A 24,011-nucleotide genomic window follows, 5' to 3' on the forward strand; every position below is an offset into this window, starting at 1 on the left:
TTAATCGATGTCGACGGTTCGATTTCGTACACTACAAAAGAAGGCACATCGTAGAACGCTGTTTCCTGTCAAGGGAATCAGCGACACTGCTATCCTTCCTTCCTTCCTTCAATATTTGGCTAGAGGCGCATCCATGACTCATACCCCAACGTCATTACTCATACGACACTGCTATCGTACGGGATAATAGGAAACTATGGGCGCGTTCAGCGGAAAAACGCTCAGTGAGCAATCAGCGATTATTGGTTCTTACTGTTAGATCCCTAAATCTAGACCAATTACATTGACGAATTGCTCAACTGTTGTACAACTGTTGAGTTCACTAAACGCACCTTATGGCTGCGTTCAGAAAACAGCTGATTAGTGAGCGGTTAGTGATTATTGGTCCTTACTGTTAGATCCCTAACTTTAGACCAATTACGTTGACTAATTACTCAACCGTTGTGTAACCGTTGTCTCCTGAACGCAACCTATGCAAACAGGCGAAAAGATTGTTGGGGTGAGAGATGTTCGTATGACGAGTTTACCGCGTAAATCTCTTACAGTAAGAAACAAGAGGAATTTATTATGGAGATGCTTGAAAGTACGCGCGTATCACCGCGAGTGTTCACGGCAATACAGAATGTCGACATCATGGAGCTGTCGTTGTGTTCACATAAAGATATCAGGCCCATCTTACCGTGTTTGGTTAGAATGAGTCTTATCTCTCCGCTGGACATAACGAGGGAATGTGTAGAGGGCAGAAAACAGGTACTCACGATACTTTCCGGCATCGAATCCGTTAACTCCATTATAGCCCTCTTGTCTATTGACTTTCATGCGTTGGAAACTGACGTTAGAAAGGAGCAGCAGTTAAGGTTAGGATTTGTACATGTGCCACTTGATTAATACATCCTTCACGCGTTGAAGCTTTCATAGCTTCGATATTTGTCACTGCAGTGCATTTTGGAGTGTATTTCAACATGAAATCTTGCTTTCCAGACAAAAAGGAGGCAGCACACATCGAGAGAGCGTGCTGGCTCAATCCTTGCAGAGTGGCTTGGCTTTGGAATTTGAGCGCAGCGAATCCACTCGCAGGATCAGACTGGTGTTGTGTGAGATATTGTTTATAGCAGCTCAGATTCAAGAGCTGCAGAAGAATCAGGAGTTTCAGATCAAGCAATCAGATTTGTTCGACAATGCTGTCTATATGGAGGAGATCAGTTATGTCATCTGTATAGCACTGGCAGAATTACCTACTTTGCTGTCTATACTGGATATTACAGAGACTCTGCTGCACGTGAAGCATGGCCCTGATATTATCTGTTGGATAGTGGCCAACAGTCCAGATAGCTTCTCAGAGGTATGCACTCACTTGATTGCCAATGGTGAGAGGCAGGAGGAATCGGCATTGGGTCGAATCAGGACGCAGACCCTGACGATGTTGTGTCAGATGAATCCAAGCCAAGCACTGGCAATCAGAGCCAAGTGCGTGGAGCTATGCAGAATGCCAGCATTGGCGATTGCTCTGAGTCTCGAGCACAAAAGCGTGGACAATCCGCAGCAACGCGACACTGAGAGCGACGTGGTCGCTTTCGTGTCTGGCCTCTTGCTAGGTAGCGATCAGCAGGTGCGCTCATGGATTGCGATGTTCATTCGCAACGGTCAGAAGCGGAAGTGGGAGTCGCACACGGCGTTGCAGGCTCTGCGGGAGGAGCTGCTCAAACGACTGCAGACTATTGCGTCGCAGAGCACGGACGGCCAGCTGGCAGAGTCTCAGGTGGTGCAGGCTAGCGCATTATTGAGGCTCTACTGCGCTCTACGCGGCATCGGCGGCATCAAGTTCCAAGACGACGAGGTGGCGATGATAGTACAGCTGTTGACATCGCATCCACCGCCGTCACCTGCCGGCGTTCGTTTTGTGTCATTGGGCCTGTGCATGTTAATAGCCTGTCCGTCGCTAATCGGTCATCACAATCTCGAGAAGCGTAGTATCGAATGGGTGCAATGGCTAGTTCGTGAGGAGGCTTACTTCGAGAGCGCCAGTGGTGTCACAGCTAGTTTCGGCGAAATGTTGCTGTTGATGGCTATACATTTCCACAGCAATCAGTTGTCAGCAATTTGCGAGTTAGTGTGCGCCACTTTAGGTATGAAGATACCGATTCGGCCGAATAATCTCACGCGAATGAAACAGATTTTTATGCAAGAGATTTTCACCGAACAGGTAGTAACGGCGCATGCAGTTAAGGTGCCGGTAACGGCAAACCTTAATGCCAATATCCCCGGATTCTTACCAGTGCACTGCATTCATCAATTGCTCAAGTCACGGGCGTTCGCGAAACATCGAGTACCTATCAAGAATTGGATCTACCGACAGATCTGCGACAGCGTACCACCGCTGCATCCGGTGTTGCCTGCCTTGGTGGAGGTCTATGTCAACTCCATTCTTGTGACGAACACTAAGACGTCAGAACACACGAATAAGCCCATCACTGAGGACGAGATTCGCAGGGTGTTCCAGAACTGCGCGTTTGGCGCCAATTTCGACGTCAAGAAGAATTCCGTCAACACCATGCAGACGGACGAAAGCATAGATGTCGATACTACCAAACCGTCCCTCACCTCCCAGTTACTACTCTTGTATTATCTTCTGCAGTACGAAGACGTAAGGTTGGCAAATATGCATACCTTCATTTCCCAGGGAAGAAAGGTCAAGTCATACTCGGCGGACTTCCTCACCGAGCTGCCGATCAAATATTTGCTACAACTGGTCCAGCGCGATCAGATGAATTACGCCAGCCTGTTCTCGCCTCTTCTGCGACTATTGGCGACTCATTTCCCTCACTTATCCTTGGTGGACGACTGGCTGGACGATGAGATGATCAATATAGACTCAGGCATCGCGAGTTACGAGAACGTGAAAATCAATGACGCCGCGATCATCGAAGCGTTCGGCCATGTTAAGACTTGTCCCTCGAGAACGGGAAGACTGCTGAGGCAACTGATGACGCTAAAGCCGACTGAAATCTGGCCTCATGCTGAGATAATAATACATTATTTTAAGGATATTCTTGACGAACAGGTTCCCAGATACATACAAGGTAAGATTCTGACATACCCAAAAATTTATGTCAGAAACGTGCACTTATTAATCATGCACTAATCAAAACTTTATTTTTAATCTTAAATCTCTTGTGAAATTTTCAGAGCTCTATAAGCAAGTATGGCTCAGGCTTAATACTGTTTTACCACGTTGTCTATGGGTGTTATCTATAAACGCACTGTTAATAGAAAATGCAATCGTGAAAAGTGTTTTCTTAACACAAGATAATATCGTATTGGATCCACTGCAAGTACTGAGATGTGATACAAGAGTTTTCAGATGCGCGCCAATTTTAGCTGTAGTTCTTAGGTAAATCGATGTAATTGTATCATATAAGCAGCAAAAAATTACTCTTTATTAAAAAACAATAAATAAATAATAGTTATATTAATGACAAGTATTGAACTAACTGGAATTGTTTCACAATAGGATATTGCAAGCTACCCTAGCCGCGTCCCGATCTCAATTATCTAGACATATGCAGGACAAGCCTTTGACCGAAAAGATTGGACAGTTGACAAGTGAGACGGAAAGAGAAGACTTACGGATAGCTTTGGTGGCAGGTCAGGAAAGTGCAGCGGTGCAGATTTTATTAGAAGCGTGTCTGGAAACGAAGGAAGACAAACATGTTCCCGGACAAATGTGGTCTCTCAGAGAAATACGCAGTGTCGTGTGTTCGTACTTACACCAAGTATTTATAGCCGATCCTTCCTTGGCTAAATTGGTCCATTTTCAGGTATAGCGTCAATTTTCATATAAACATTACTATTACTGTTGTGTTATCAATTCTTCTATTATTTGTTACCCTATTATTTCTATATTGGTAACTGTCTAAGAGAGCACACAATTATTTATGACTAATTATAACTGTTATAATATTTTTATTTCCAGGGTTATCCACGGGAGTTATTGCAAATCACGGTTCCAGGAATTCCGTCCATGCATATATGTCTCGATTGGATCCCAGAATTATTGTCGCAACCTGAGCCGGAAAAACAAGTATTTGCGGTGGACTTGGCGTCGCATCTGGCGATCCAGTATGCTCTGCCGAAGACCTTGAGTGTTTGCCGACTAGCGATTAACACTTTAATAACGCTTTTGGGAGTATTACCCGCCGAAGAGCGGGTGGTCCTCTTCATACCAGTGTTAGAATCATTGACACGAATATGCCTGGCTTTCCCGCCGTTGGCTGAGGATATCACGGGCTTGCTGCTCCAACTTGGTAGAGTGAGCGCAGCTCAAGCCGCTCTGGGTGACAAATCGGCGGATTTGTTGTGCCGAGAAGTAAAAGGGACGTTTAGCAAGATGCTGAGTAAAGCTATACTGCAAACACGACTTTACTGACAAACTAAGGGACCTCGTAAACTGTACAAAGAATCATGTCAACTGTGTATAGAACTTGAAATTATATATACGTAAAATTTATGGTTATTATTATTATCATTTTGACTGATGACGCGGGAGAAGTAAGAAAATACATACTCTACATTTTTGCTAAGTGTATTGAAATAAAAAGATATGTCCAAAACGGACACACGAGAGGTAATGATCTGTATCCTTGTGTACAGTTATATATATGTGCATTAATGATGTCTAGTATACTTACGTTTAAATTTACAGTCTATTCATCCATTTATAAGTAAAAGTGATTGGAAAATGTATTAAAATGAACGTAACGTGACGTACGCTGTGCGCCAGAAACACAAGATGTTAATAGTGAACACTATTAACTCTTTGTGACCGTAGTGTGTCTTAACACAAGGTGTAACCAGAAATGTAAGAGTTTTCTAGAGTTATTTGAAAGTTCGAAGAATTGTTGGATCGCACGTTACAAGATATTTCGAACGTGGGCATATTGGATGCTATTAATGCACATCACTACAATGTACATTATTAATGAATCTTTTAAAATAGGGCAGTCAGTTTTAAGTTTTTTTTTTAACGAGAATCAAAAGTGAATTCTAAATATCCTTTATGCCACTGTTAGTCATCTGTAAGCGATTCTAACATTTTCTATTTGGTATATATTTTTTAAAAATTTTAATTATGTGACAATTAAGAAATGAAAAATAGATGTAGAAAACAATGATATCCGTTTCAATGGCCTTTGTGTCTCTTATAGAGACGAGCAATTTTCTCTTTTTGAGAAAAGTATATTTTTTATTTTAATATAAATGCTGCAATAATTGTGCAACAATAAAGAGAGACGTTATACCAGATGTATTTACAGTTTATTACATGTCTAGAACATAAACGATATAGGTCATGTTTTTTTTCTACATTCCCTTTCACATCTATGATACTTTGTCATGTTTTGAGTGTCATCGTTTCGTAACTCAACGCAGCATTCACGTAGAGATTACTGTACATCACACTTCTGCCGAAAGAAACGATTGCAGACTATCATTGAAATCATACTGTTACATAGAGTATTTATGTTATGCGTTTTATGCGACGCAATTACTACATAGTATATATTCACTTCGGTTGTATATATTCACTTCGAACACGTTATATATTCAGATCATACAGTCATAATATGTAAAGCCAAAATTGTGAGCTTATTCATTCTAACGAATTTAACATCAGGAGTTGCTTCAACACTTTGGTTTGACTTGTTTCTCGAATTTCACCTGCTAAGAACATCTCGTCCACAACAGTGTATACCTGAGAAACAATTATTATAATGAAATAATTAACCAATTAATTATCAAGACAATATGAATTAAGTAATCTGTACACACACAAATTAAAATTTAATTTATACCGAAATGCTAAATAGTTGCTATACTATTGGATTTATTTGCAACAAAGGTGTATAACTTTGATATAAATTATCAGAACAAGTAAAATACCTTGTAAAAATTAAACACTAGATCCAATTCACATACATTGTGAAAGTATTCATTTAGTACTTCTACAAAATTGTGAATTGCTTCCAAGTAACAGAGATTATTGTCGTTGACATCAACACAGATGCAGAAATATAACCCTGCATACCGCCTGTACACTATCTTGAAGTTGCGAAACTGAAACACACATTTATATAGTCATTGATTTACTTGTGCACTATAAAAAGAAAGATCATTCTTTTGTCAAACTTACCTCAACAAAATTTGTATGTTTTGCATCTCTGACAGTAACCACTGCATGAACTTCTTCTATCAACTTTTGCTTCTCATCATCATCAAAATTCATATACCACTTTGCTAACCTAGTCTTGCCAGCTCTGTTTTGTATGAGGATAAAACGTATCTGCAAAGTAAATGCAAGCAAATTGGAAAAGTCTGCGATTGAATAGAAATTACTAAGAAAATTGATCTTAAATTATAACTCTGTCTATCTTGTGTGATACACATTTCTCTACTATTAATTATTATAATGTTAATGAACATTTCCAGGCGTTCCTAACTGAATAGTTATTAAAAATCTTCTCAATTTTCTTCTTTGCAATTTTCACGACACATTCTTGATTTATTCATAATCAAATATTACATGTCAAGTCCAAACTTGTAAAAAAAAATGATTCAACCACCTGACGGAAATATCAAAACGTCTATTGAACGAAGTGACATAGAAGACTACATAATTCCTATTCGCGTTTTTATCATTAACGGAAAACATTGACTTATTTTACAATTATAGATTTCCACATACCATATTGGAAGTTGATCTAATCTGTCAGTTGGAGCAAGGAAATTTTAGTAAACATAAGATCGTATCAATTCCCCGCCCTCTGATCACGAACGTAACGATATTCACTTTGGCACAGAAAGGTGTACTTGTATGTAACACTGCAGCGCTTTCTTACGAACGAATTTGTAAACAACTTTACTGACGACTATCGATATTACTCAGATGGTAACAGTATTAAAATTACCGTTGTTACCAACATCCATCAAATGTCGATAACGTACAAGAACGTAATCAAGAGATATTGTGCTGTAGATTTTAAAATTATATCTACGTGGATTATTTGTATTGTCTACGTGATGTATATATAGTCTTTTCATTATATCTACGTGGATTGTTTGTATTGTCTACGTGATGTATATATAGTCTTTTCATGTAGACAGTTTATGAAAGAGATAAAAAATTGTTAATGAATAAAAATACTAAATACATATATCCGTAAAAATAAAAAAAAATATTAAAAGATATTCTCAGGTGAGATATACGAGAAATTTTTTGCTTGCAGAATTTTGCAAATGTTTGCAGAATATTAGGTTAAAATATCTTTGGGTTTCCCATCGCGCAATTACTTACTTTACCGCGACATAGCATAAAGAAAGAGAAAAAGAAGAGAAGAGAAAGAGAAAGAAACGAAAAAAGTAGAAATCAGTCGCATTAGATGTCTTTTACTCAATCGCAGCAAGTCTCGGGTACGTATGACGAAACACGAAAGAATCCATCGCGGTCGGTTGTTGGAGGACTTCATCGACATTATTATCTGAGTGATAATCCCGTCACGATGTCGCGGGACACAAATGAAGCGAGCAGGGACGAATCTACGCAGAACTTAGTAGGTCACAAGCTTCAGCCTCTCAGCTATCAATGTAACATCATTTTTAACTATAAACAGTAAAATGACGTTTTATTAAATGTCTCTGGACTACACTCCATCAGAGAATCAGGAAAAGAAACTCGTCCAATCGCGCTTGCAAAATATAAAAAAAACTGTGCTGTTACGTACATAACATGCGCTGTTACGTACATACTTCAACAAAATCTAAATGAACATTCTTTAACCAATCTAACTTAATTAGACTTTGATTTTAATCTTGAATTAATACTAATTCTTGAAGGTTTATAACTAATCTTGTCTTTAATTCTAGTGGATTTTTCCCTTTTTTTTATTTTTTATCGATAATAAACTTATCCTCCGTTCCTGGAGATGAGAGAGAAAGAGAGAGAAAAAAAGAGAGAAAGAGAGAGATTTCTCCGTCGTTAATTCGCCGTCGGTGCAGGCTTTTAGTCTATCCAATTTGTCGGCGATTGCGCGCGCCCGACTTGCAGCTCATTATCGGGCAGAGCGCAATCGTCGGGTCCTCGATTCCTCGAAGGAGGAATGAACGACCGGGTCGGATTGCACGACGTCGACGTCAAATATTAATTTCGCCTGGTGCACGCAGTATTTGCATTTAATTACCGCAGTTTGCGCAAATGCCATCTCTCTCCGTGCCCTCCTTCCCCATGCCGCCTTTCCTTTCCCGCACCTTTCTCCGCTGCCGCCGTTCTGGTCACATCCCTTTCTTTCTCTTCCCGACCGGTCTGTGTTCGTCTGTTATTACTCGAAGAGGATTTAATATCACCGGTTACGTAACGCTAAATCGGTGATTCGTCGTGGTGAAGCTCGGCCTGTGACCCGCTTGGGAGTTTTTATCTTCTACTCGCGATAGATTTCGGTGAAAATAGTTTAGAACTTCGCTCTCTATAAAAGATTGACACTTTCGATTGTGTTTATTGAGCGGCGAACAAGTATCGACGGTATTGGGAAAATTGTACATTTTAAACAAATTTTAACTCTTATTAATTCTTTTTAACTATTTTAAAATTTCAACTCTCTTATTATCTACCGTTATCTATGACAAAAAGTAACTCGTTATCGTGACTGTTATTTATTCAAAAAAAAACTCTTTTATCGTTATCTGAACTCGAGGAAACGTACCGTTGCGGTTTCCTTTGCCTTCTTCGTCAAATTTTCAAGATCTTTCCTTATGCCTTACGCATTTAGTCTAAACATATATATTATCTATAAGTAAGATAATATGCAAAGTAACAATAAAAGTAATTTCTAAGTAAGTATATTCTTTATTTTTATATTTATTTTGCAAAAAAGAAATAACTTGTAACTGGATATTTTCTATGTGTAAAAATAAAATGAATGTACAAAAAAATTGTTTTAAATACCTTGAAATTGATTCTTTCCTTTCTGTCGTTCTAATTACTACTTTTGGGAAACAATCATAGCTGTGTGCTTTTGCGAAAAAACGAACAAATCTAATCTAACTAAATAACTAAGGATCCGTTGCAGCGCAGTGGCTTTCTTCACTTTCGAAGTTATTGCGTGACGATCAGAAGAAAAAGGAAACTATATGAGTCATTCTCGAGAAGCGAATAATTGGAGTATCATAGATCACCGGCGCGTGTGATTTCTTTGGTGAACGTATACGGCTATCTCGTGGATTTTCCACTTTCGAGAGTAAATATCTTCTCTCACATGTGGCGAAAGGCACAACGGAGCCTCACGGAAAGGTGCCGATACGTAACGCGGCTATCACTTTCGTCGTCGACGCGACACAAAAGTGAGTAATCCCGCCTGTGCGGCTTCCACCGTATGAGGGAGATGAACGTGTGTGTGTGTGTATAGTCACGTTGCAAATTACTCATAATTCTACCTCTTTTGCATCACGGTGCTACTGTGCAATTCAAAGCCGTACACGTTCGTGCCGGACTGACGCGTAGGATAATAGAATCATGAATTGCCGCCTCGTCACGATCCAAACGATAATATTGGCCGACTTGTATCCTAACAATGTCGTCGTCGTCGTCGTCATCGCGGGGAAAATCTCGACCGGTCTCGGGGTCCTTTAAATTGCAAACATATTTATGACAGCGAGGCGATGACGCAATGAGATATTGCGTTTTCTTGCTCAGTTAACGCGATGATTGCGCGCCAAATGAATAAATTGCGCTCGAGTTACGCGATCGGACTCGAAAGAATGTATTGGCGTCCCGGTAACCACTGGATCTCGATCTTCATTATCGAGATCCGATTAATCACGAGGGAATAATTGCGAATTATTTAACATTAGATGAGCAGCGAGAATCGACTTTAGAATAGAATTAACGGAAGCCGCGAAGTGAATCGTAACATGACCGACGAGGAGGCGATTCCTCGCGGAGAAGTAAGTTCGTAGCGCGAAATGAAGTTTTTTTCTTTTCTTTTGTAAATAAATACTTTTCGATAAAATATCGGTCACGAGGGAGCCGCAATGAGAATCAGTTTTACATTTCTTTTTATCTCTCTTATGGAAATAAGAGATCTTATAGTGGGAAATTCTCATAGATGGGGATAGCGATAGGACGAAATAACGCACGCAGGTGTGAGCAAAGAATCTATATTCTTCAAACGACGGTTGAGCATTTGTCATATTCGTGTGGTACAATATAAACATTTCTTGAAATAATTTCTTGAAATAAAAAAGACACGAGGCTTCAGAACGCGCGCGATCTGAAACGTCAGCCGTGTAAAGTGACACGTGGAGGAAGACGTTCAGGTCGCGCTCGTTTCTCAAGCTTCCTCCAGCTTGGGCGATTCGATCTTTCGCGCAATTAGCGTTAGATACCGAAGAATTCGTACACGTTCGCCAAAGCTGAGAAAGATCGAGAATCGCCTCACCTGCGGAGGCCAGAAATGTGCGTAAAATGCGGATATGGCCGCGTTCCTCCTCATCTTTCGCTTCGCAACTGAAAATTTCATACGTAATACTACGTGATAATGATGGTACGTGATAAAAATAGCCATATCGTTTCAGGGAAACAAACATTAATCTCCCGCTAGAAAGATACGACGGGTAATATAACATCTCTATCAACCTCGATAAAGATAAAAATCCTTTATGGCGTCGCGCGATTTTTCGTCAAGTGTTTAAAAGTTTCCAAAATGTTGAACGAAAAGAGTGCACTTTGTAAAAAAGAAATTCGTCGAAACAACTCGAATCGGAATTGAAACGAACTCAATTTCAGGGCTGTACGTGGTGAACAAACTGATTAAAATCTTTCAGATCAAAATTTTCATGATCTCTTGATCTCTTGTGTAAAGCAAGTCTAGAATTCAGTTCAATGAGACTATCATAAAGCCGACACAATATATTATTGATCGTATTAGGTCTAGTTGCATCGACTAAATAAAGTGGCAAGCTAACAAACAATTAAAACACTTATTTTTGTTTATTTTGAAGGATTATGATTTAATTGTTAGTTAACTTACCACTCATTTGGGGCAACGGGGTCTTGATTGTTTGATTTGCTTAATCTTCCAACCAGAAGTAGAATTACTTATATTATACAGGCGTAAACCAATCTTTTGGCAGTTGAAAGGCCATTTGTATCGAAACTACGTTTTAATTAAGTTCTTGTCGGAGATTGAATTTTGCAGTTCGAATCCCTACGTCAGATTGTCGATCCGACTCGATTGTTATTCAATTTGACTCGATTGCAGTTTCTGCGACAAAACTTGCGCAACCCTGAGACTCAGTTCTCTTTGTCCGATCTTTCTTTTCACTGTAGAAGTTTATTGTTGTAATGACGCGCGGCCAATACGAGCCAACGCGACGTAGAATGAAGGACACAGACAAAATAAATCAAATTTCGCAGAACACGAGATCCGTAATCTACTACTACTGCTTCTTACTTCCTGTTTCCTTCGTCACGGACTTCGAATTCTGCGACACTCGATCCAATATATTTTACAGTCAAAAGTTACGTGCCGTCACTTCATATCGCGATTAGCTTTTGTATGTTTGATACGCAATTCACTCATTCACCTTGCCTCCGTTTCACAACGCGATCTGTTAATTTCATTGACCGTTGCGTATTATTAACCGCGTACCGGATGTCCTACGCGCATTGCGTTGTCGTACATTAAGCAATGTGCGTTGCGCGCACCGCGCTTATAAGCGTAGTAGTGTGAGCCGACGAGGAGTGTCCATTCGTTTGTTTTTTCGCGGCCAAATTTACATAATTTCGCAAAATGCAAATACACGTTTCTTCTCTATATAAATAATCATTACCAAAGGCACATCGATAAATTAGACGACGATAATTCACGAGGAGCCGCGAGCGGAATTAAACCGTCACACTGTCGTTACGACACACACACACACACACACATACATTATCTCTCTCTCTCTCTTTCGCGAGACGGTTCGTTGAATCTATAATTCTCGCTCGTCGCTCGCTCTTACGCAAAACACTGCCTGAGGGAGGAAAAAAAAATAAAAATAAAAATAGTTTTGAGCACGAAGGGTGAAACGCGGCAAGACTCGAGCCGGACGATTAGAACGTTTCGCGATTAACGCTCTTCCGGCTTCGCGATAATAAGTGAACGTACTAATAATAACAATTATAACCACATGTCAATTAATTACATATCTATGTGGGGTTGCAGACACTCGCGTAATATACATATTATTATTATTATTATATAGACGCATACAAAAATAAAATGCACATCATCTAGGGCACTCAGTTCACCTAAGCTAAAGGTAGAGAGGAGAGAGGAATGGAGAAATAAATTATCTGTCGCGCGATCACGAGACGATTTACGAGTGACCATTGTTATCTCAGGACGCTCTGGATCGTGCGACATTGCGGATCTATCGTGAGCGGGAGAGACGCGCGCGTGTATTACATATGTAGATACATACTGGTACAATACTGCGAATCTAGAACATGTAAGTACGTTTCACTATCTCGTGTCGGCTGCAACTAAGGGCTCTAACTCGAATTTTTGGTTGAATGTCGTCGCTTGCCGTGAATTGGCCCACGATATTGGCCCGACTGATGGACATGCATTGTTCTGGATGAAAAACGTGGAACCGAGATGTAAAAAGTGGGGCAATTTTTCGGGGCAACGAGATGAAACTGAAAAGCTCTAATTCCAAAATTCGAATATCTTCAGGCAGTCTCTCCCTTTCAAGATGCAACTTTCTCGAAATACCGAAAGCATACAATTGTTGCGAGAGCATTGCAACGTCGACAAAGATTTACTGAACGTTTGTCAAATTAATATTATTATTCCGAGAAAGCTGTATTTCGGCACACATTTTCTCGGCACTCGGACTTAATAAATTTTCCAGAATAATCGAACATTTTTTCGATATTTCGAGAAATTTGTATTTCGAAAGATTGCTTCGCCACTTGGCAAATTAATTTGCCCACTTGACAAATTTCAAGGATTTTAATTTTCAGGACAATCCGTATCCATCTCCCGATTCTCTCAATCGATCGACTCGGTAAACGCGACTCGATGCGGAATCTCGCTGCGCACTATCAGCGTGTGAATTCATGAGATATTATTATACGTAGTCTACTGAGGCATATCAATCTGAGGAATTATTTGCTTGCAAACGGCGATATCCGCGCGCTTCCTCGTAAACTTCGATTTTTCATCGTCCAACTTGGCTCGAGCTAGACAGTTTGTACTGTTTGCGTGAGCGAAGTCGTTTCTTCTTTAGCGCAGCGTAATCGTTCATGAATCATAAGTCAGTGAGACCAAATTATCTTCGTTGCATTCTCGCGGAGACTTTTTGATCATTTATCTTACTATCTTACGTATCTTTTGGGATTCTTGGGGTCTCTTGAGCAATTTTGGTTGAGACGATCGGGGGGAGTTGCGTTTTGGAAAATTCCTCTCGACCTTTTGTCTTCGCGTGATGCACAGGTGATACGCCGCCGATTGGCGAAATATTATAGACTAGGTAAGTATGTGTGTGTGTGATCATGTCAAACTTCTCGCCAGGGTCGGCCGGAGAGACCAGGCCGATGCGCGTTCCCCTTTCGCGAGCCGCGAAATCGCGATCCTCGCGCCGCATCGCAATCGGGATGGAACGACCCTTCGTTACGGTCGCTCGCCTAACAAATGACAACCGATTGTCGTGACTAAAGCAGTCCCTTTACCTCGTACTTGGACGCGCCGTGCCGGTCGGAATACGTGCCAAGGACACAATTGGAATACGTGCGGCGTGCGGTCGCAACGAGTTGCAGGAGCCTTGGCCTGATCTTCGGGGCTCGTTAACTCGTGATTCGCGCGCGTGTTTTCACGGAGAGAAACGGACAACAGAAAGGTACACTCCTTCTTCAACCTGTCGCACAAGAACTGCAATCGACTCGGTGATAAATAATTATAATAGACGAGGCACGACCTTAATTAACCGCGAAAATAAAGCTCTCTTAACGTTCGAGCGCGAATCAGATCTATCAATGTTGATATTCTTTACTAGCGCAATTCTTAAAAATGACTAAAATACTTCATCAACTTCATTTCCATTCTATTCTAGCGCGAATGGGACATTCGATTTGATTACATGCACACGGAAAAGAAAAGTTTGGTTAGATTAAAATCCAAAGGTTTGGTGAAATACGATCGAATCAGAAATTCTGATTGAAGTTATCATCAGAATTCTGCTCAAATTAACAAAATTTGTGATTAACTTGTACAGTTGCGAGTTCTGGCCAGTGAGAAATTTTCGTTAATCTGGACAGAATTCTGATAAGTTCAACCGGAATTTCTGATCCGCGCGCGCGCGCGTTTAGATTTTAGATATTTGATTAAATCGACCAAACTTTCTTTTCTCGTGAAGATTTGAAAATTTGAAACAATTAAAATGCTTAATGTGAGATAGATTGTTTAAATAATTTAGGGAAGGCAAGGAAGATGTGTGTGTGTGAAGGAGTAATGTATGAAATAAAAGCGACTATAGTAATAATTAAAAATAATGCACTTTCAGGAAGCGCGACGCGCAATATAGGAACACAATGTGTATACATATATATATACATATATAAGCTCAGACGTGATGAAATATAAAAACAAGTAACCGAGGCCGATGAGTAATGAGACGATAGGAATCCAATGACTTCTTGATGGAAGATTACGTACTCATAATCTACTAAAGAAAAGTCTATATTTATTTATAAAACACGCGATTGAAGTAGGGATATACGGCGGGGTAATCAAAGTCAGGAGAGCGATGTGGTCTCGATGCAATATTAATTCGACAATCATAGAAAAGTCATTGAAGAACGGCAGCTATCGATCGTATTCGTCGGAAAGCAATAGGCCTCGTCTCATTTGCTCGGCGGTCTCAATTATCTCGCTTTCGGGGCTTCTATTACTTTTACACTTCATCGCGCCGCCGTTATATAAATTCCTCTAATCGGGTTTCAGACATATGGCACCGGGAACGGAAATATATATGCTATATTTCCGCAGGATACAAAGAAGTAGTGCGATACGAGAGTATGGAATACGACGGGGAAGTGAGGCGCGAAGGATAGTCGATATCATGGTATACAGCTTCACAGCGTTCACGTCCGCATTGTCGTGCGACGTATTATCTAGGACGATGACTAGATAATATTCGGGAGAGAAGGGAAGTCGCGCTCTCGCAGATGACTGCGACTGTCACGTTCGCACAAAATATCTCAATTACCCCACTCGGTCGGAGCGCAGCAAAGCTTGCGACTCTTAGGTACCCTCGACGGACACGAATTCGATTCTTATTTTTCTCCGGAAATATGAGAGAGAGAAAGAGAGAGGAGACCTTTATGACACGCAGTGTAGCGATCCTGATAACTAAGCATGACTTGAATCTTAGCGCGAGAGAAATAGACAGAAAGAGAGAGAGGGGAGGAGAGAGAGAGAGAGAAAGAGAGAGAGGGGAAAAAGAATGAGATTCGCTCGATATTAATCGAGGGTGAAATTCACTGGTGCAGTTAAAGCGTAATTTGTCAAGTGCCACTTAAATGCCAAATAACAGCGCGATTAAGGCTGAACTTTCCGCTTGGAAACATCAGCTCCAAATTCACCGGAGAGTTGTTCGTCGGGAGAAAGTGCGCGATACCCGATACATCTTGCGAGATATTGTTACTTTGACCTGATTATACCGCGGATTGAATGTCGACGAGTACACGTGCACGTGGCAACTCGACGTCGGCCATAATGAGACTGCCGATTACACAAAGAGAATCCTCTTGGGGAGTCTCATGCAGCGAGCGCGATAGCGCGCGCTCCTCCTACACTAGAGCGTAAAAATACTGGACCGTATCCTACTGGTGCATTTAATGCTGCACACGCGGCTGTCCGATCACGCTCGGTACGGCACCAACACGGAGGATGTAGCTCGCCCGAGTGCAAGCTGAAAATTGAACGGACACGTCCGCTGCTGGATACGCGGCGGAAACACATACGGTCCGGTATCTACGACAGTCTAGTGTCACGGTATTATATATATACATGTATATATGAAAGAGAAAAGAAAATGAAAAGTCAAAGCCTGAAAAAAAGTTGCGAAATCTCTCCGCGAGGAATCTGTTCGACCTATTTCTCTATCTGCAAGAGATAGAGAAAGATATTCTTGGAAAAACGAGAAGCCACTCTACATTACAAGATCGTTACGCTAAAATAATTTCCGTACGATTTTACGTAATAATTAAAATACTTCTTTGGAATTCTCGAGGGAACGTAAGAGGGAGACCAGGATTCAGCCATGATACCTCGGCGATCCTTTCAGGATGTGAAGGTTGCCGCTCTCGTTCCGATCCCTGTGGGAAAAGGCAGAGTCGCGAGGTCATACAGCTCGCGCGGGTCGTATCGTAAAAATCTAAGCGGCGAAATCGTTCACGTCTCTCTCTCGTTTCGCGGTGCACACTCTTGCAATTACCACTCTCTGTGCGTGTCACCGAGTTCGCGCTTCGAGCGAAGTGTGTTCGATACACGCGTGCGTGTGCTTGAACGCACGCGTACTGTGTATGTATGTGACTACATGTGTGTATGTGTGTGTGGGCGTGTGTATACGCGCGTAGATGGCTGTCAGTGAAACGACGACTGGTTTCGCGAGCCAGCGTGTTAACCGGGCACTCGAGTCGCATTAGACGGTAACAATCGTACCACTTGGTTCATCAGGGTCAAGCGTAGGACCTTCGCCCGGCCTCGATTATCACTTGCACTTGCTCTTGCCGTCCAGCAGCTTCTTCCAGAGGTCGAACTGCTCGCTGTACTTGACCATGTGTATGCTGATGCCACGCTGGATGTTGCAGGCGGTGTACTGTATGCGCTTGTTGAGGAACTCGTTGGCGTGCGAGCGTCTGATGCCGAGCTTGTGCGCGACAATACCGGTCATAAACACATCCTCGAGCTTCAGGTACGTGTGGTCCAAGGCGGCGTCGTATAGCCGGCGCAACGTGTCGCTCGACAGCAAGTACGCCGGACCGGTGGTGAAGTCCGGGAAGACCGACTGCTGGAACTGCGCCTGCGACACGTAATACTTGCTCTTGCGGTTCCTGATGGGCTTCCACTTTCTGGCCAGGCGGCCGAATATCACGTTACGATCCTTCGCGTGTTTGTTCACAAAAGCGAGCAGCCGCGGCACATTGATGAACATGTCGTCGTCAGTCTTCAGTAGGTACTTCACCTTCGAACAGTAACTGTCCACCCACTCCAACGTCGAGATGGTCTTTAGTGTGAGATTCGAATATGAGTCGAGGAAGCGGCCGCGTATCATGTCGTTGTACATATATTGTTCCTTGCGCAAGATAGTCTCGATCTTGCGGTCGCTGGTGGTGCCGAGCATAAAGAGCACGCTCATGTCGCTACGCTGACCAAAGTGGCCCCAGGTCTGTCGGATCGCCGTCCTCGCGTCCAGGTGCGTCGGCGCGGACATCACGATTACGACCAGGTCCATGTCCTTGCCCAAGTTCGGACAACGCTCCGGGATCGGCACGGTGTGGCCGGCCTCGTATATGGCGCGCGCAGAATCGCTACGCACCACTATCGGCGATGACCTGGTCGCGTTGCTGACAGTAATCCTCACCGGCAGCACAGCCGGTTGCTTCTCGTTCGACTGCTTCGAGCTGATCGACATGCTCGCGGCGGAAGACGACGAGGAGGACGTCGACAGCGTCGTGATGAGAGTCGACAGATTATTCACGTTGTGTGCCGTAAACTGGCTTAAAGCCACGTTATCCAAGCTCGAATTCCTGGCCGTTCCTGTCGGCCGTAAGTCCGCGCTAAGATTCGTGTGCACGTGCGGCAGGCCTTCTTGGTACACGGAATGATCTGGAATTTATTGATTTTTTATCACAACTGGCTTTCTCAAAGTTGCATTCGATACAAATAATAAAAAAATGTTGAATATGATATGCAAAAATAGTTGCCAGTGCAATTTATCGTTAAATATTTTTAAGTGAAAGTAATATTTGATATTCTGACGACAAAAATGTAAAAAAATTCCTGTGAATCATTTATGAGATACTCATGAATGAATAAACACTACAAAGTTTCTTCTATACCGAGAAAAAAAGTATTTGACAAATAGTGAATATTTATTTTGTGAGTAATACATATTTATTGTATATGTGTAATACCAATATAAATTATTTTTCAAATAAAAAAATATACGTTTTTACAAAACTTTAAGAAGACTTTAGGTTTTCAGCAAAACAATTTACATAAAAGTTCTGTTTACATAAAAGAATTTAGATTTAAGTTATTGATGCTCTCACTGAGAAAAAATATTTATTATTTTTCAGACATTTTTTTTCTCTCTCTCAGTATATACCCAGACAGCACAAATGACTAAAAGATGTCTTAAAGATGTCGAAAAGATGTCCTACTTCTTTAAGATGTATTTTAGTAATTTGTGCTGTCTGGGTACAGTCTGTAGCCAATACAAATAAATCTTGGTGTCAGGTACTCACTGGTGTTTCGTGGCAGACTGAACTGGCGGACATCGTACACGGTGGTACGATAGTACGCATAGAAGGTGAGGCCGATCAGCGCGACGATCAGGGTCTGCAGAAGACGACTCCTGAGATGCAGGTGGTAAAACATGACGTTGGATGCGTCTCACGCTCTTGCTCTTGGTGTCGACGCGGTCAGTTCCTGAGGGGAGGCACGGACTATATCATCGCGCAGTGTGCGCCGACCTGACGACGGCCGTCGGCGTCGCTCCGTCGTGGACTCCGTCGCGGCTCGGAGCGCTGCGTGCTGGCCGACAGGTTATTCCCATACTGCGTGCAGCCACTCGTCGACTGCTACTCGATCGTTCGCTCGCTCGCTCGCTCGCTCGCTCACTCGCCCGTCCGTCCGTCCGTCTGCCCTCTCGCCTTTCCCTCGCTCCGGGGTTGCCGTGGACGACCGACCCTGACTGGCCCCGCGCGCGCGACCGAATGTCACTGGCCCGCTTCCGACGACGACCGAACGCTCAGCATCGTCTCACGCATTATGCAGTACGTGGTCGTGGCCGTCACGCTCGTCCGCTCGTACACCTTACCGTCGCACGTTGCTCCGCCGGCGGCTCCGAGGTGCGCCAGGTGACGTGAGGAGGATCAGCCGCCCGCAGCCGTCGCAGCTCCGACCTGACCATCGTATCGACACGACTGTCGCCAACGTATCCGCGCGCCCATCGCGCGACGCTTCTTCCCTTTCGTTGCGCGCGCGCGCGCGCGCTCCTTTTGATTCGCGACGCGGCCGCGAGATGGCGCCACGCGCCTCGTCGCTGACAAACACGCGCGATTTCAAACTGGCCGACTGAAAACCGGACCGACTGAACCCTCGGACTTTCGAAGCGTAAAGGCTGCGCTTGGAGACCTTTCCTTCCATTACTAGCCATGAGTTAACGAGGAGGTACAAATGAGCGAAGCTGTCATTACGATTGAGGTGATCGTTGAGTGAGAACAATCCTTGGAAATGATTCGAGTTGAAAGTTGAAATTTAAACCACGTAAAAGACGTCCTACTGTTTTTAGACATGTTTTGGAGATCTTTAAGACGTCTTTGAGACATGCATGTTGTGTGGGAAAGTGGGATGTTAATAAAAAAGTGTTTTATGTGGAATATCTAGATATATTGAAGAAATTTAGAATAGTTTCTCTTCGAGTCTCTCCTAAATGGATCATCTGCGAATTTATCATTATCTCGTATCAGATTGCTCACCGATGACGATGAGTTCACTTTGTATGCGTATCATCGTTCCAACCGTCGTTTATCCGACATATATCCGGTGACGCGCGATGGAAACCTTACAAAACGCTGAATGTTTTAACAGCATCATACTGTGCAAGAGGCATCGTCGTTACGTGCTTCAAATGCATTATTCGCGCTGATCGCTGCTTTAAAAGTGTCCCTTGACTTTATGGCTAATACTCGACACGTTTCGAGATTAGAATTTTATAATGAACGCCCTCGATAATGTGATTGCCTGCGCACTGCTAGGCATTCGGCTATTTCTGGAAAAAAAGTCGATCATCATGGTAGATAAAAAGTACTTGTCAATTTTTGTGTAAGAATTTATGAGGACGACTACATTGTCTTAAACTGATTAACGTGGAAAGTGAGATCTATATAAAGGTAAGCTAATCGATAATTCAGTAATATCTCGTATTATATTGAAGCGGGACGAGGTGTGTGTATTTTTGGATAAATATCCAAAAGCAGGCCACGTGAGTTTATCTCAAAAATCAGGCTGCATCGATAAGCGCGAGTCGAAATCGACGATTTAATAATTGCGAACAAAAATTACTCGGGGATCAATGAATTATCTGAAGGAGTTCGATGAACATTTCGAATAGAGCGGCTATACAAGCGACAGGACGCGAGAACTTATTGGTCTTGGATAAAACGATGCTGAAACTATTTCCCTGAGTTATACACAGAGAATTATTTCCTGTGCATGCTGGCAAGCTGGACGCGGTATCATATAGTGTCGAGGAAATTTCGGACGTGAGGAATGTCCGGTATATCGAGTTTCACATAGTTTGCCGTCCCCTCTGCCGTGTCGCCATTTGCTACTTGAGTTCATATTTATTATATCGTTTATCTTTTTCTTTTATACTGAAATTGAATGAAGCTCGCGTGCTCGCGAAAGAAGCTTTTTACTGAGAATCTGAGAATCACTAAGAAGTTAATGAACATTGCGTAAAGGTGCTTTTACTGCGATAGACCTCGCGTGCGAGAGAGGAATCGCTGCGTATAATATAATGTAAGAGTAAACATGCCCCCTCTCTCTCTCTCTCTCTCTCTCTCTCTCTCTCTCTCTCTCTTTTGCGCGCGCGCTTGTACTCCAGCAAGACAGGAGCCCGGTGATTTTCCTGGGCGATGCGTTCCCTACGACCCTGAATTATTAATAAAACGCCGGTACACAGATTATAAAGGTATACACAGTAACAACGTGCAGATACTCCCCATTTACTTTAATCACTGTGCAAATTAACTCGCGTATTTCTAGAGTGAACGCAAAATAGCGATGTACTAAATCCGTTTAATTTTCAAGAATGGCGAGAGAGAGAGGGAGAGGGAGGGAGGGAGGAAGGGAGGGAGGGAGAGAGAAGGGGGAGGGAGAGAGAGAGAGAGAGAGAGTCCTCTTCGAAGTTCTCATCTGAAATGTAACTTCGTTGCAACTTCAAAGTTGCAACGGGGATATTACCGAGAAGGCGTATCTCAGGCGGAAGTGCGCAAACTTAATGATAATATCTTGCGATGTGTTTTGCATGCGAAACAGATATATCTTCATTTTTCTTCTTTTTCAATCGATCGATGTGCATCACAAGATCGCGCGCGCGCGGTAAATAGGAACGTACTGTTAACATTGTGAGGCTCTGTTAAAAAAATTAAGAGTGTAGGTAAAAACATGCCGCAGATAATTAAAGAAAAAAAGGATCTCGTGCGGCATCTCTTTCTCATTCGTCTTGTTCCTTTGTTCATCACCTCGTTGGTCTCGCGTGACCAAAGTCAGCCGAAGCGTCAATCGGCGCCACTATAATCGGTAAATATACTCGAGTACCTCCTGGAACTAAGGACGTTAATAAAACTTGACACGGATTTGGCCTGTCCGTACGTGATTGTATATATATTTAACGATGCTCATCGTCAGCGGAAGGGTGAGAGAGGCGTCTCGGCTACGTGCACGAGATTTCCACTTTTCAGACGCGGATCTCTAATCCCTTGCCCTCTTGCACACTCCCCCTTTCCCTCTTCCTCCTCCTCCAACTTGCCTGCCTGCTTGACTACCCTCCTTTCGGATTCGGGGGGGTCGTAGTTATTACCAAGACCAAGGGGTTGATCGATAACCTATTTTTCCACGGCTGGCGTGGCGCCAGAATTCCTGGCGAGTGCTGCTGACTCTTTGACATCGCAAACACTGCAACCTCGTCCTCGGGGTAGGTCACGAATGTTTTCGAATCCAGACAAGGTTCCGCGGTGGTCGGAGTCAACCAAAACAGCAAGGCCGAGACTGACGGCCGAGGTGACCGCGTGAGCTTCCGCGTTCAGCGGCACCGGATTGTGTTCACGACAGCGGCAATCGATAGAATTCGATCCGACTCTGATGCCTGATGTCAACAGCTGTATGTGCACGTGCACACAGTGACATTGTCAAATGAATAGAACGAGACAAGTGCATTTAATTAAAAATATATTTGGCATTTAGAAGAGAAGAAATATTTTAGCAGTGAGAACCGATGAAATTTGATCTCTCACTTTCATCTCATGTTGACAGATAAATTTGCGGTCTTCTCTTTGTTGAAAAAATTCGTGGCGGAAGGAGGCGCATTTATAGTGGCGAATGTATGCGACATAAAAGCGCAAAGTTGCCGGCGTTGTCGTTGTCGGAAAACAAAGAGGGACGCGCCCGTTTTATTTGCGACGACCTGTACAACGCGATGCTATCCGCGTGATGAATGTGGAATCATAATTCACTCTGACGGTATAACGATGCATCGTTATCACGTCGGTGCATTTGGGAACCGACCGAAGCAGCGCCAAAGGTGCAACCATTCATTCCTAATTATTTGGATACTTTTTGAGACACGTGTCACGTGATAGCCGGAAAATATTGGAGACTCTTACGGAAGTTCGTCGGGCATTGTGCCATATGTTTTTATTAATCGTAACGAAACGTCAAATCTCTCCCATGTTCGATCAATCAAAGCATCTACCATTGTCATCAACCACTTTTTATCATCTTTCATACAATTGTTTAGTTCCATATTTGTAAAATCACTTATTTTCTGACTTATGCCGGGATTACGATCAACTTCATGTAACGGGACGCGACGGGACGTGAGATGACGCAAAACCTAAAACACGTTTTAAATGCGGTTAATTTCGACCAAATTTACGTAACGTGACGTAAAATTGTAATTTAAAACAAACCTCAAACGTCAAATTCACGTTATGTCACTTCACGTCCCATCGCGTCCCGTTACGTGAAGTTGATCGTAATTCCGGCACTAATAAATCTATACGATGTCCGACAATTAATGATATAATGATTGTGTGCAAGTAGAACTCATTAAATTGAACACAAAATTTCTCTACTATTTCGCAAAGAACCACGTAAAATTTATCAACTAAAGAAGACTGGTGAATGATTATTCGCATTACAGTGAATGAGTTCTGATGGCGACGTCTGCTGTCGCTGTGCTTGTACGCGAAGAAAACAACATCGTTAGTCTAATTGAATTTTGTCTTATCTGCGAACCAGATGAAAAGCTCGGTTGCAGGAACAGAAGGATTCCTGTAGGAAGTTTCTACACAGCCATCAGCTACCGAGACATCCCGTATACACGATCCGACTGAACTTTTACAAGTCTCTAATGCGAAAGTTAAAGCTGCGATATTAAAATACAAAATGTCGGAAGGAGGTAAGCGCGGTTAATTAAGGATACGTCTCGCGCTTAGAAGAGAACAATGTTCTAGCAGAGAGAACTGATAAAATTCTCTGACTCTCGTTTCATATGTTGACGGATGAATTTGCGGTCTTCTATTTGCTGAAAAAATTCGCGACGGTAGGCGCATTTAGCGCCAAATATACGTTATAAAAAGCGCAAAGCGATATTTTCCAAGTGCCAAATGAACATACCGTGTAGAATTTCCTGCGTTATTGACAAGCGACGCTTTCCCTGCAACTGGCACACCAAATTTTGCAACTCGACGATATCAATAATACTTTTTCCTACGCTTTCGGATTTAATGGCGTTTCCTTGTAAGCTCCCGCGATATTTCCGCGCGTATTTCTGCTTACTTGATCACGCGAGCAGCATCGGCCGCACAATATCGCCGCTACGAATCGGGGAGAGTGTGTACACCTCGCACCTCGTGTGTGTATTCGCGTATCCACGCTTGGAATTTATCTCGGAGCCCTCAT

At 42.7% G+C, this 24,011-nt stretch overlaps 3 protein-coding genes across 4 annotated transcripts; 1 reads left to right on the forward strand and 2 right to left on the reverse strand.

Moving 5' to 3' along the window:
- The first annotated feature begins 386 nt into the window (after positions 1 to 386).
- Positions 387 to 4,507, forward strand: LOC116846945 (integrator complex subunit 2). Of its 2 annotated transcripts, none has more exons than XM_032821390.1 (5): positions 387 to 857; positions 982 to 3,080; positions 3,187 to 3,391; positions 3,512 to 3,818; positions 3,974 to 4,507. In XM_032821390.1, exons 1-5 carry the CDS (start codon positions 568 to 570, stop codon positions 4,424 to 4,426), a joined length of 3,354 nt encoding a protein of 1,117 aa, XP_032677281.1. In that variant the 5' UTR covers positions 387 to 567; the 3' UTR covers positions 4,427 to 4,507. The 2 variants fall into 2 exon arrangements, with proteins under 2 accessions (XP_032677281.1, XP_032677282.1); XM_032821391.1 differs by having other exon boundaries at positions 602 to 750.
- Positions 4,508 to 5,294: 787 nt separating this feature from the next.
- Positions 5,295 to 6,886, reverse strand: LOC116846950 (AP-2 complex subunit sigma). The gene is made up of 4 exons (XM_032821401.1): positions 6,740 to 6,886; positions 6,188 to 6,337; positions 5,938 to 6,111; positions 5,295 to 5,749 (listed from the first exon to the last, which is right to left on the reverse strand). Exons 1-4 carry the CDS (start codon positions 6,740 to 6,742, stop codon positions 5,648 to 5,650), a joined length of 429 nt encoding a protein of 142 aa, XP_032677292.1. The 5' UTR covers positions 6,743 to 6,886; the 3' UTR covers positions 5,295 to 5,647.
- A 3,301-nt stretch (positions 6,887 to 10,187) lies between these two features.
- LOC116846964 (beta-1,3-galactosyltransferase 5-like) lies at positions 10,188 to 20,609 on the reverse strand. The gene is made up of 2 exons (XM_032821442.1): positions 18,566 to 20,609; positions 10,188 to 17,924 (listed from the first exon to the last, which is right to left on the reverse strand). Exons 1-2 carry the CDS (start codon positions 18,696 to 18,698, stop codon positions 16,807 to 16,809), a joined length of 1,251 nt encoding a protein of 416 aa, XP_032677333.1. The 5' UTR covers positions 18,699 to 20,609; the 3' UTR covers positions 10,188 to 16,806.
- Between the last annotated feature and the right edge of the window lie 3,402 nt (positions 20,610 to 24,011).

Source organism: Odontomachus brunneus, unplaced genomic scaffold (genome assembly GCF_010583005.1).
Source record: "Odontomachus brunneus isolate Ranch 3 - 2012 unplaced genomic scaffold, Obru_v1 Obru_scaffold_072, whole genome shotgun sequence".
In the NCBI taxonomy this organism is placed as follows: Eukaryota; Metazoa; Arthropoda; class Insecta; order Hymenoptera; family Formicidae; genus Odontomachus; species Odontomachus brunneus.